The sequence below is a fragment of the Alosa sapidissima genome, chromosome 14 (genome assembly GCF_018492685.1).
Source record: "Alosa sapidissima isolate fAloSap1 chromosome 14, fAloSap1.pri, whole genome shotgun sequence".
NCBI lineage: Eukaryota > Metazoa > Chordata > Actinopteri > Clupeiformes > Clupeidae > Alosa > Alosa sapidissima.
The window spans coordinates 14,160,984-14,175,983 of NC_055970.1; the positions used below are offsets into that span (position 1 = coordinate 14,160,984).

General features: G+C 43.1%; 1 protein-coding gene across 1 annotated transcript in view; it reads right to left on the reverse strand.

The window, feature by feature from the left end:
- Positions 1 to 15,000, reverse strand: part of adam19b (ADAM metallopeptidase domain 19b) — a gene marked incomplete at its 3' end in the record, with an annotated part of 42,209 nt that overhangs the window by 19,588 nt on the left and 7,621 nt on the right. Inside the window, exons 6-12 of the mRNA XM_042062565.1 lie at positions 10,074 to 10,269; positions 7,242 to 7,307; positions 6,580 to 6,651; positions 5,272 to 5,438; positions 4,442 to 4,526; positions 3,159 to 3,298; positions 2,773 to 2,947 (exon numbers count right to left, since the gene is read on the reverse strand). Coding sequence (XP_041918499.1) covers positions 2,773 to 2,947; positions 3,159 to 3,298; positions 4,442 to 4,526; positions 5,272 to 5,438; positions 6,580 to 6,651; positions 7,242 to 7,307; positions 10,074 to 10,269 — 901 coding nt within the window. The remainder of the gene's footprint in view (positions 1 to 2,772; positions 2,948 to 3,158; positions 3,299 to 4,441; positions 4,527 to 5,271; positions 5,439 to 6,579; positions 6,652 to 7,241; positions 7,308 to 10,073; positions 10,270 to 15,000) is intronic.

A 15,000-nucleotide genomic window follows, 5' to 3' on the forward strand; every position in this document is an offset into this window, starting at 1 on the left:
AAACGGCTCTGACGGCAGTATCTTTGTACCATGGGATGTCGTTTTCAAATATTGCCCGTCAACATCGCATTTTATTATTGTTGTTTTTATGTGTTGTGTGGTTTTTTTATATGAACATAAAAAAATGCGTTGGTCTCGAGGACTCTGAAATTACGAGTCCTTCTCCTCCCACTGTGGTCCGAGACCGAGTCAAGAGGGAGTCTTTGAAGGAACAAGTCCAAGACGAGTCCGAGACCGGACTCGAGTACTACATCACTACACACCTCCTCCTCTGCGCAGACGCACTGCTCCCATCCCAAACACACACTCACACACACATTTCTTCCTCTCCGCCGTCGCACTCCTCCCATCACAAACACACACACACACACACACACACCTCCTCCTCTCCGCAGTCGCACTCCTCCCATCACACACACACACACCTCCTCCTCCTCTCCGCAGTCGCACTCCTCCCATCACACACACACACACCTCCTCCTCCTCTCCGCAGTCGCACTCCTCTCATCACACACACACACACACACCTCCTCCTCTCCGCAGTCACACTGCTCCCATCACACACACACACACACACACACACACACACACACACACACACACCTCCTCCTCCTCTCCGCAGTCGCACTGCTCCCATCACACACACACACACACACACACACACACCAGTGTTTCCCATACGTGAACTAATCTGTGGCGGGGCGCCACGAAATCAAAACCGGCCGCCACACATTAATATTCTATGTTGTACTATTTAAATTAAATTAAAGATAAGATAAAATCCTTTCATTGAGCTGCGCTTTTCACAACATAGTTTAGCCTCCTCAATGTAGGCCTACTAAGTTAAGTTATGCAATCAAACAGTATCTCAAAGCTAACGTTAGAATACTGTTTGGATGTCGAGTTTAGCATGCTTACTTACAGCTGCTTGTCAATTTCAATACTCATGCAGGGCTGGTTAGTTGGTAAGTGGTTAGTTAATGATATTTTGTGAGCTTATCTAAAGTGAGGACTTTCTATGCCTTGCAACACATTTTCAAATGAGTTGTAAAGATTACATTCACATTCATTAATTTGACGTACACATGTCAATTAAATTGAAGGCTATTGACATAACAGTGAAAGCCGGGAATCAAACCCCCAACTTTTCAGGCTACTGCATGCTAATCCAGCTCCTTATCCACTACACTACCTTGGCCCAGATAAAAACCCCTACAACTATGCAAGAGTTTCTGTTTTCTTCTACTACACACTGTTATTAAACATCTGTAAACTATTATTAAATGCTGTATTCTTCGTTTGTAAAGCATTATTCCTACATTAATTCTCATCTGTAAATCACACACACACACAGTTAAAAATGGTTTGTTCATAGTAAACATGCATATCTATATTATTTTTTAATTGACTGTTGTAATTCTACTGGACAGAGGTAGTGTAGTGGATAGGGAGCCGGGTTAACATGCAGTAACCCATAAAGTTGGGGGTTCAAGCCCCGGCGTCCACCAATGTGGCCTTGCCCTTTAATTTCATTGACATGTGTAAGCCACTTTGGGTGAAAGTGTCGGCTAAATTAATAAATGCAAGTATAAACTTTATAATTCATTTGTAAATGTGTTGCAAGGCATAAAATGTCCTCACTTTAGATGAGCTCACAAAATATCATTAACTAACCACTTGTAACTCCTGAGTTGATCATGAATTATAGTATTAGGAAGTGGTTTATAAAATATGTATCTTCACCCTAACTAATCATTAGTGCATGTGTATGTAACAACTGTTAAATAATGGAAATATTACTTCATCAAAAACATATTATTGCATCATTTATTAAGTATTACCAATAATGTATACATATTTTAGATATAGGCTTATTTACTATGAACAAACTATTTATAACTGTGTGAACAAATGCTTTACTGATGATAAATGAGAAATTACTAATGATGAACAAACCATTAACTAATAAGTAACAAAGGCTTCATAAATTATGAATTGTGTGTAGTTATTATAAAGTGTTACCAAAACGTTATGAATTGCATCCACACACCAGCAGCCTTTTAACTGTGTTACAAATGCAAGGGTTCCCTCATGAACGTCTTAAAGGGACAGGCACTCAATTAGACCTATACACTCCCAAGACAATATAACCCCCCACCCCCCAGTCATGCTACCGCCACAAATTCATACAAATTCTGTGGGAAACACTGCACACACACACACACACCTCCTCCTCTCCGCAGTCGCACTCCTGTCATCACACACACACACACACACCGTCTCACCGGCATTGGGCTCTCCCTCAGCCACGCCCCCTTCTCACTCTCCACTCAATCAATATCATCGCGCTCAATCCCCAGCCTATTAGTCCTCACCTGTTCATGGTTTTGAGCTCGTTAAGCCACCTTTAAAAGCCTGCTCCAGTCCCCAGTCTTTGTCTGACCTCGTCTCTACCTGACATACGGACTCTGTAGTGTGTTATTACCTACACATTGTTGTTGTGAACTCCATCGGCTTTCTCCAGTTTGAGCTCTTTAATCTTCTGAGCTTTGGACTTCTGTGTTTAGTTATCAGTTTTGTTTAGTATTCTCCTGAGTTTTGATGTCCCTGGATTTTTGGACACTGCTTGTTTTGCCTTTTTGCCCTGGGATCTTCTGTGTTTTGGATACTTCTGTGTCAGAGCTACCTTTTCAAATTAAAACCCGCCTGTTGATGTCAGTCTATGTCAAGAGTCTGAGTCCGTGACACACACACACACACACACACACACACCTCCTCCTCTCCGCAGTCGCACTGCTCCCCCTCCTCCAGGTATCCGTTGCCACAGCGCGCCCCCCCCAGGCGGACTCCAGGGTCGGGGGGGTTGAACAGACACTTGCCCCCAGAGCTCAGGAAGCGCTGCAGCTCACGCTGGTTACACACATTAAACACACGCGGGAAAGGAAACCTGCACACACACACACACACACACACACACACACACACACACCAGATATACATTAGCACACAGGATCAGAGCTCTACCCAGAGTAGAATACACACACACACAAACACACACACAAACACACACACACATAGACACCCACACACACACACACAGACACCCACTCACCCACACAAACCCAGACATGCACACACACACACCCACACACACTCACCCTGTAGCTGCTGCCATGATGCAGCCTCCCTGGTCTGGGTTCTCCCGGCAGCAGCTGGGGCTGTCGTGGCTCATGCCGAAATTATGACCCAATTCATGGGCCAGCGTAGCAGCCACCCCAAACACACTCTCAGAGTGGTCCTGTACACACACACACACACACAGATATACACACCCCAAACACACTCTCAGAGTGGTCCTGTACACACACACACACAGCATTGTAGCATTCCACCATACGTAGCAATACACCATAAGTAGCATTACACCATACATAGCTATACACCATACATAGCAATACGTAGCATTACACCATACATAGCCATTACTCCATACGTAGCATTACACCATACATAGCAATACGTAGCATTACACCATACTGTACATAGCATTACACCATACGTAGCTATACACCATACGTATACACCATACGTAGCATTACACCATACGTAGCATTACACCATACATAACAATACGTAGCATTACACCATACATAGCTATACACCATACGTAGCATTACACCATACGTAGCATCACACCATACGTAGCATTACACCATACGTAGCATTACACCATACATAGCATTACACCATACGTAGCATTACACCATACGTATACACCATACGTAGCATTGCACCATACGTAGCAATACACCATACGTAGCATTACACCATACGTATGACCATACGTAGCATTACACCATACGTAGCATCATAAGTAGCCATTACACCATACGTAGCCATTACACCATACGTAGCATTACACTATACGTAGCATTGCACCATACGTAGCTATACACCATATGTAGCATTACACCATACGTAGCATTACACCATACGTAGCAATACACCATACGTAGCATTACACCATAAGTAGCCATTACACCATACTGTACGTGCCATTACACCATACGTAGCTATATACCATACGTAGCATTACACCATACGTAGCCAATACACCATATGTAGCCATTTGTAATTGGCTGACAGAACTGAGATGCTATCCACAATATTCATGAGCCAACATGGGTTTTAATGTGATGTTAGAACATGCCTGACGCATCGTAAGCCACGTAAAAGTAAACATATTTTTTCTATCAATCATGTATTATATAGAATATCCATATTGAGTGCAGAATTATCAACATTTCGAAAAGAAAGAAATGTAAGTTGAAAAAGTTATTATGTAAACAGAATGGACAGAAGATGACAAAGAAGGTTTCATAAATAAGGTGAATATCATTGGTTAGCAGAACAGGAGATGCTATCTTATTGGTTGTCTTACTGAATTGACTCCTCCTGATTGGTACTCGGAACACATGGACTTCAGTGGAGCCAATCCGATGGTGGTGCCCTGAAAGGACCCGCCCCTGCACACACAACAACAACAACTCAACTCATCACATGTATGCAGCACTTCATCAAGCACCCAAAGCACTGAAGGAAGCACCTCACTAACCACCACCAATGTGTAGCACCCACCTGGAGAACCTCACTAACCACCACCACCCACCTGGGGGATGCACGGCAGCCATTATACGCTAGAACACTCACCACACACCAGGTAATGAATGAATGAGCCAAAAACAAATCCCAGAGAACGGTCAAACTCGGTACACATGTGTTATTAACCCCTAGGTTCATTTTGCGCCAGAATTGTCCTTTAAACTAAGTAGTTTTCCCAGGAGATTTCCCATCCAAGCACTAACCAAACCCACACCTGCTTAACTTCTCTAACCAAACCCACACCTGCTTAGCTTCTCTAACCAAACCCACACCTCCTGAACTTCACTGACCAAACCCACACCTGCTTAACTTCAGTCATTTAGCAGAGACAGGGCACCCCCCCCACACACACACACACAAACATGCACACACATACACAAACACAAACACACGGGTGGGCAGGTGTGCTACGCATATCATAAACAGTGTATTGTGATTGGTCAGTCAGCACTGAGTTGGTTATGATTGGTTGGTGCGGATGGACTCATGATGAGCTGGGTGTTGTGATTGGTCAGTGCGGTACTCATGTGATGAGCTGGGCATTGTGATTGGTAAGTGCGGTACTCACGTGATGAGCTGGACGTTGTGATTGGTGAGTGCGGTACTCACGTGATGAGCTGGGCGTTGTCGTTGGGCAGGAGCGGCAGCTTTCTCCGTCTCCAGGAGAGGAAGGAGCTCAGTGTGGTGAATGGGTTCTCGGACACATCGATCTGATCTCCAGAGTTCCACACCTCCAGACCCGTCACTGCAACACGCACTCCCACCGCCTTGTAGTACTAACACACACACACGCACGCACGCATGCACGCACGCACGCACACATACACACACACACACATACACACACACACACACACACACAAACACACACAGACAGACACACAAACACACACACACAAACAAAAACACACACACACACACACACACACAGACATGCACTCACGCACACACAGACACACGCACGCACGCACACACACACACACACACACACACACGTCACCGCAACACGCACACCCAACGCCTTATAATACTAACACAAAACAAGTGTGTGTGAATCTGTGTGCGTGTGTGTGTGTGTGTACGTGTGTGTGTGTATACATGTGTGTGTACGTGTGTCTGTGTGTGTGTGTGTACATGTGTGTATACGTGTGTACGTGTGTGTGTGTGTGTGTACATGTGTGTATACGTGTGCACGTGTGTGTATGTGTGTGTATACATGTGTGTGTATGTGTACATGTGTGTGTGTGTATACGTGTGTTAATGTGTGTGTGTACGTGTGTTAACATGTGTGTACGTGTGTTGACGTGTGTATACACCCAGATAGCAAGAGGCTGGCGGAGCACTGTCGGTCCATTGGGGGCATAGCTGGCGGTCCGCTGGCATTTTGCTCATTGGTTCTCTGGCGGTCGGCTGGCGGGTTGCAGACAAATTGCCCAAATCTTGCCACTATTGGTCTAAAATCTTTTTCATTTGTTCAGTTATACTCCATATATAATTGTATTAACTTTTCTTAATATTCATGACAAGTTAAATTTAAAGAGATGGTGGTCCAACGGCGGACCACAAGTGGCACGCCACCGGCGGCATACCACCAGCGGTCCGCTATCTGCCAATCTGATTTTGCTATCTGGGCATGTGTGTGTATGTGTGTTAACGTGTGTGTGTACATGTGTGTGTGTATGTGTGTTAACGTGTGTGTATACATGTGTGTGTACGTGTACATGTTCTTGAATTTCCCCTTGGGGATCAATAAAGTATATATCTATCTATCTATCTATCTATCTATGTACGTGTACGTGTGTTTGTGTGTGTGTGTGTGTGTGTTTGTGTGTGTGTTAACGTGTGTGTATACATGTGTGTGCACGTGTATCTGTACATGTTTGTGTGTGTGTGTGTGTGTGTGTGTGTGTGTCTTACCTTGTCCACATAGTTTGCAGCTTCCATCAGTGTCATCTTCACTTTCTCTCTGTCCTGGCCCCGCTTCACAAACTTACACACACACACACACAATTGTAAATTATCGAACGTCACATATACGTCCCGTATGTCCAACCTCTTACGTGTATGTATCATTTAATATTCATTTCTATACAAACCAAGACGGTGGATTCCTAAAGAAACGCAAGCACCCACACCATAAGTGTATCTAAATTAGCTATGTACCACGTAGAAGAGCTGTAAACAGTGTTGTAAGGCTGCGTGTACAAATCCGCTTGGAGTGTGTTGTTGTTTGTAAGGTGCTGTTTATAAGGTGTTGTTGATTTTAAGGTGTTGTTGTTTGTAAGGTACTGTTTATAAGGTGTTGTTTTTAAGTGTTGTTGTTTATAATGTGTTGTTTTTTTCAAGTGTTGTTGTTTGTAAGGTGCTGTTTCTAAGTGTTGCTGTTTGTAAGGTGTTGATGTTTTTAAGTGTTTGTTTGTAAGGTGCTGTTTATAAGGTGTTGTTTTTAAGTGATGTTGTTTGTAAGGTGCTGTTTATAAGGTGTTGTTGTTTTTAAGTGTTGGTGTTTGTAAGGTGTTGTTTATAATGTGTTGTTGTTTTTAAGTGTTGTTGTTTATAATGTGCTGTTGTTTTCTGACCTCTGCGTGGTCGGCCACCAGCAGCAGCTCCACGTATTTCATGTTCCGACTGATGTCCCTCCGCTCCTGTGGAGCAGCAACCATCATTACCCTGCATGCACCTCACCAGTATTACCCAACATGCACCTCACCACCATTACCCAGCATGCACCCCACATTATTACCCAACATGCACCTCACCAGCATTACCCAGCATGCACCTCACCATCATTACCCAACATGCACCTCACCATCATTACCCAACATGCACCCTACATCATTACCCAGCATGCACCTCACCAGCATTACCCAACATGCACCTCACCATCATTACCCGACATGCACCTCACCATCATTACCCAACATGCACCTCACCAACATTACCCAACATGCACCTGCACCTCACTACCATTAAAGCATAACTTCCATTATTATTCCACCAGGCAAGTTAACAAACTAACATTAAATAAGAGGCTGACAGACTCACAGTCACATCAGATATTATTGTTTGGCTCTTATCACAACTCAAACTATGACTGAGATTGATCAGTTTGCAACGATCCTTTGATGCCTCCTTGTCATGTTACACAGACACCTTCCTGAGTATTTTAGCCTCGTTAGCATTTAAAGTAGCACAGTGTAGCTCTTTAGCCCTACATGAATAACTTCTTTTGATGCTACCCTAACTTATAATGCAGAGAATGTATGACATAGCCGATGTGTGCCCAGGACGCCTGGTGAACTGAACGCCTGAACACCTGGTATTCCATGCACTTAAGGCCCAGAATGCCTGGTATTGCATGCACTGAACGCCAGGTATTGGATGCACTGAACGTCTGGTATTGGATGCACTGAACGTCTGGTATTGGATGCACTGAACGCCAGGTATTGCATGCACTGAACGTCTGGTATTGGATGCACTCAGGGCTGTAGTCAAGACCACCTTTGTCGAGTCCAAGACAAGTCCAAGACCAGGACTAGTCGAGACCAAGTCAAGACCGAGTCCAAAGAGGTTCGAGTCCAAGACAAGACCGAGTCCAAAAAGGTTCGAGTCCGAGTCAAGACCGAGTCCAGGATAGGAAAAAAAGTCTTGTGCATGACAGTATCAAGACAATCATTTTGGGTTATTATTATTATTATCTAAAAGCAAAAACAGTGTGAACACACCCAGGATTTGTAAGTGTAGCCATTCCCCTTCTCCAATATTATTATAGGGCTGTCAAACGATTCAAAATATATATTTTGAAATGAATTAATCTCGATTAACCGCAATTAAAAAGTTCCTAAAGACTAAAGCTTCAACATAAATCACAAAATTAATGAGTAACCACAAAGGTAAAAGTAAAACACTTTTATATTATTTAAATGATAATACTGACACAGTAATTGTGTTTTAAAGTATTCATTTCTTAAGAAATACTACACATATGATGCTGTTTAACTCATTTGTAAATGGTGCACTGTTACTTTAAGCCCATTGTGGCCACGTTCTCATAATGATCTTTTTTTTACCAGCTCCATTGAAATATAGCCTATAGCTAGTCCACAAGCTCTAATATTGTTTGTACCACATGTATTGTACAATATTAACAATGATAAGCATGATATTAAGTTGGTATAAACAGTTTTCATTCCTTTGGAAATAGAAGCATGTAATGACATGATGCTAGCTAGACATTTTCTGTTTGCAATTAAAAGTGAATGATGAGCCTGAGCCAGTCACCTAGCTATCTGAATGGAATGTGTTTCAATCGGCATAATATGTGCTTCATGTAAACAAATTATTGAAGACTTCAAGACTCACCAGTTCCATTACACAAAGGCAAAGACAACTCTTCATATTTTTGTCCATTTTTCAAATCACAGTGAGTGCAGCCTACATACATGTTTATAACTGGTCAGTAGTGGAAATCGGATAAATCCGCAATCTCCTCTAACCTCGTCTTTGTTGCCTTCCTTTTATAATTTTCTTATATTAAAAAGGAGATATCAATTATCATCAACAACGACAAGCCAGCTGGAGCCTGCCAATCGTTTTCTCTCCTTCTTGTGTGCGTTCAGACGCGCTCTTAATTAAATGGAGTAGCATACGTTCAAGTTGGATCTTAATGGAGAGGAGCCTAAAAAGTATCATCTTTATGTAACTGTTGCAGTTGGTGCATTTTGACATTGTAAACGTTATCTAACAAGAGTGAAAAGCAGTTTGCAGTAAAGCTACTATTTGGCTAAATGTTGGTTCCTCTTTATCTTCAGCTAACTCCACAGACAGTAAAATAAACTCTCAGGCTTGCGGTTTTAGGTTTTGCGGCTTCCGTTACGTGACATCAGCCCCCCACAAAGGTAAACACTATTGAGTTAATATTTTGTAACGCATTATGTATTTCAAAATGAATCGCGGCGATTAACACGTTAATTTTGATGGCCCTAAAGACACCTGGACTCGGTCGAGACCAAAAGCCATATTTGGCAAGACCAGTGGCCGAGACCGAGACAAGACCAAGTCCAAATACTAGCGAGTCCGAGACAAGTCCGAGACCATAGAAAAACGGTCTCGAGTCCGGACTCGAGTACTACAGCCCTGGATGCACTGAACGTCTGGTATTGGATGCACTGAACACCAGGTATTGAGACCTTTCCGTCAGCTTTTAGGTTCCACTTTAGTACTTAAGGGATTTGAAAACTGACGCCAAAGGGAATGAATACCATAACCCAATCCTAACCCCTGACCCTAACCCAATCCTGACATTAACCCAATCCTGACCCCTGACCCCTGACCCTAACCCAATCCTGACCTTAACCCGGGCTCCAGGAAGTTCATCATCATTTCCCATCATGCACCTCACCACCACTCACCCTGCCGACGTGGTGTGGATGGGCCATTCCACCAATCAGCTCTGTCAGCTGCTCTGTGTATCGCTGATCACCATGGTGATGATGACAGGTTCCTACTGACAGCTTCTCAGCACAGAGGGCGTGTCCCCACGGCTCCGTCTGATTGGCCAGCGGCTCGATGATGTATCTGACACTGGAGTTCAGTGAGATCACACCCCTGGGAAGACAGCCACACACTGCATCAGCTGCATCATAAGAACACATACACACACACTCTCTCTCACACACACACACGCACACACACACACACACACACACACACACACACACACACACACTCTCACACACACACACACTCTCTCTCACACACACACACATACACTGTATCAACTGCATCATAAGAACACACACGCACACGTACACGCACACACACACATACACTGCATCAACTGCATCGTAAGAACACACACACACACACACACACTGCATCAACTGCATAGTAAGAACACACACACACACACACACACACTGCATCAACTGCATCATAAGAACACACACACATACACTGCATCAACTGCATCGTAACAACACACACACACACACACACACACTCCATCAACTGCATCGTAAGAACACACACACACACACACTGCATCAGCTGCATCATAAGAAGACACACACACACACACACACACACACACACACTGCATCAGCTGCAGGGCTCCAGAGTAACTCTTTGCTTAGTTGCACTGGTACGCCTAACTTTTTTATTTAGGTGCACCAGCACAAAATTTAGGTGCACTCAAATTTTCATCGCGGCGCATTTAACGTCACGATTTCAAGGTCATCTTTTTATCACTCTCCATATACATTCAGTGTCTGAGCTGTTGTCACGAGCATGGACCGGGAATGAACGTATTGATTTGATTTGGGGCCCCCACCACCTTGACGCCATCAGTAATATTGAATACTGTGTGATCGTTCAAAGTGTGTGTTAGCATTAAATTGAACTGGGGAACACAGGGCCCTGGGACGCACACTTCACAATGGCCATGTGCTTCCTTTCCAAAAGTAAACAATGTCTCCATGACTACAGGGATTAATATATTTCAAAGACGCTGTATAGTGTTATTACATACTACAAATGTGTATGTGACAATCTTGATCATTAGAAGCACAAGGTGTTGTTCGCTTAGCGTAGCAGACAAAGCTAGCAGACGTTGCCCATTTCCCCCCAGTTTTCAGATTTAATTTGGTGGTTATTTTTGTACCCATAATTGTTGACTGAAGTTTTTCATGATTTTCAAGTATCAGAATTACGAGTTTCGATGCAGTTTTTAAGCTGTATGGTCATTGTTTATCTCGGGTGAGCAGACGCTCTCTTTTCCCCGGACACATCCCCTTAGTCACAATAGTGTGTGTGTGTGTGTGTGTGTGTGTGTGTGTGTGTGTGTGTGAGTGTGTGTGTGTCAAGGTCAAGGTCAAGGTAACTTTATTGTCCTCGAGGGGCAATTAATTGAACAGCCAGCAGACAGACATAAGGACAAGACACACAACAATACATAAAAACATAAATACCCACAGGATCTAACACAGTAATAAATAAAAATAAATATAGTTAAAACAGTTCTGACAGATTGTTTAAAATGGAAATGGAAGTTGGGATAAAAGAGTTCCTGAGTCTATTGGACCTGCATCTGGGCATGGAGTACCTACGGCCTGAGGGGACTAGCTTAAACTGGCAGGACAACGGATGGCTGGGGTCAGCTGCAATAGATTGGGCCTTCTTTGCCACTCTTTTGGTGTAGGTGTGAGAGAGAGTGGGGAAGTTGATTCCTCCAATCTTGCAACATGTCCTGACGATAATCTCTCTAGTCTATTTTTGTTTTTTATGGACAGAGAACCAAACCAGCAGATAAAACAGAAGGTTAAAACAGACTTGTCAGCCATGGCGTGCCCCAGGGCTCTGTGCTTGGTCCTCTGCTGTTCACCATCTACATGTTACCCCTGGGTCACATTATCCGTAAACATGGACTCAACTTCCACTGCTATGCCGATGACACTCAGCTTTATATCAGCACAAACCCCTCCTCCCATCTCCTACCCATACAACTTGTCAACTGTCTGCAGGAACTCAAATCATGGATGACCACAAACCTACTCAAACTCAACAGTAATAAGACAGAGCTCATGGTGGTGGCCCCTGCACCACTGCTCAGGAAAATTGGAGACCTGGCCCTGGTTGTGGATGGCTGCTCCATTTCCCCATCTACTGAGGTGCGCAACCTGGGTGTTATTCTGGACTCCACTCTCTCCTTCCGGTCTCACATCAACAATGTCACCAAGTCTGCCTTCTATCACCTCAGAAGCATCTCACGACTCAGACCTTCACTCACACCTTTAGTAACTGAGACACTCATCCACGTCAACCCCCGTTTGGACTACTGCAATGGTGTCCTGTCTGGACTGCCCACCAAGGCCCTTAGCAGACTCCAGTATGTCCAGAACTCAGCTGCCAGGGTTTTAACCCACACAAAGCCCTGGCAGCATATCACTCCCATTCTCCAACAGCTCCACTGGTTGCCAGTCAAGTCACGCATCGCCTACAAGATCCTCCTGCTCACCTACAAATCTCTCCATGGACTCTCACCACAATACCTCACATATCTCCTCCACCCCTACACTCAGTCACGCTCCCTGCGGTCCTCTGACAAGGACCTGCTGGCCACCCCCCACACCAGGTTGCGGACTTTTGGGGGCAAGGCTTTCTCTGCCAACGCTCCCACACTCTGGAACAGTCTACTGTACCACTCCATATCCGCTCTGCCCCGTCCCTGCCCATGTTCAAAAAGCACCTCAAAACATTTCTTTTCACCAAGTCCTTTGACCCCTAACCCCCGCCCCCCTTATTGTTAAGCGACCTTGGGTAGGCTACCATGAAAGGCGCTATATACAGCGGGAAAAATAAATATTGAACACGTCAACATTTTTTACAGTAAGTATACTTCCAGTGAGGCTATTTGCATGAAATTTTCACCAGACATTAGTATTAACTTCGGTAATCCACACATATAAAAAAATCCAAACATTAATGTTCATAAGTAGAGTTATGAGTAAAAAAGTGGAATGTAGTGTTAATTTCGTCAGACGAGACGAGAGGAAATATGTTCGTCAACGACCTTTTTTTCATGACTAAGACGAGACGATGACGAGACGGCAGTAATGTCCTGAAACACTGACTAAGACTATCTTAAGATGCATTATTGTTGACGAAAAAAGACGAGACTAAAATGTTTTGCATGAAATAAAAACTAAGATAAAATCTCTCTTCATTTTCGTCTACAAAATGAGAAGACTAGAGAAGAGAAGAATATCTAGCTGTTACGTTTTCAAAATATTTCGAATGAGTTCATACGGAACAGCTTTCCTGTAGGCTAGTCTACGTGCTGTTGCTGCAACCCTGTGGCTGAACACGAAACTACATGGAACAAGAACACTGGAGATTTCTGCAAGCTAACTACCAAAGCTTTATGCCACAATGCTACATACCCAGAAGTTGAAGCTTCTCTCATACAAATTAACATCCCCCAGAATGTCCATACGAAAATGTTCATCATGTAATGACAACTATTTAACTAGTTAGACTGATGATGCAAAGTTTGTTAGCAAGTAAGCTAATATGGAAAGTTCGCTAGCAAGTTAGCTATGGTTAAGATGGAGAGTCTGTTTGGGGAATGTGTTGTGTTTGGGCGCATATCGCCATCTAGCGAGGCGGAGTAAAACATTAATATTTTGGCCTACTGACAGTGTTTCTCAAACTTTTTCAGTTTCAGGACCACTTAACTAACCCTAGCTAAAAAAAAAAAAGATTAGACCTACTTCAACAGTAGCCTATAATTAGTCTACACAATAGGTCTACTCACTGAACCACCTTGCTTATTGTCTTTGCACTTTGCTTATTGTGTGGATTCATACTGTATAATTTAAACTGGCATATCTTACATAGACAGTGTTGCAGAACTGTTTTTACATACAAGTTGGTTCAATATTGCAAACAACTCATCTATATTATATTTTACCACGTCTGCTCGCAGACCACTTGGGATAGCTTGCGGACCACCAGTGATCCCCGGACCACACTTTGAGAAACACTGGTCTACGAATGACAGTGGTCCAGTCAAATCTTTTACTGTCTATGGTCAAATCCCAGCCGAGCTATAACTGTAGCTCGACTTACCTGTGCATGTAAACATACTGACTGACAAAAAAATCAGAATGAGTAGTTATAACAGACGAGTAGCCCTGTGGACACACAATATTGTTGGAAAATTGAGATGTGTGAAACACTATTTGACTCAAATGGTAAAAAAAAAAAAGACTAAAATGTGTTGACTAAAACTGACTAAGACTAAGATACCTTTAATTTTATTTTGACTAAAACTAGACGAAAATGACAAGACTTTTAGTCGACTAAAACTTGACTAACAAAAATGATATTTGAATGACTAAATATGATTAAAACTAAAAAGGACATTTCGTCACAAGACTAAGACTAAGACTAAATTAAAAATAGGTGACAAAATTAACACTAGTGGAATGCCACAGGAAAAAAGTATTGAACACGCCTACTGAAATTTCTTAAATACTTTGTGGAAAACCCTTTATTTGTAATGAGAGCTTCAAGGCATTTCCTCTATGACGAAACTAATCAGTTGCAGTATTCAGGTGTGATTTTGGCCCATTCTTTTAAACAGATAGTCAATTTTAATATTGAAGATTCCAGGGGTCCCTCTTGTAAATCCTGATCTTTAGGTAACTTCCAAAACTGTTCAATTGGATTTAAGTCAGGGCCTGAATTTCCTTTCTCTGAAACCAATTGAGAGTTTCCTTTGCTGAATGCTTTGGATCATTGTCCTGCTGGAAGGTCTAGCCATGTCTCATCCTCATT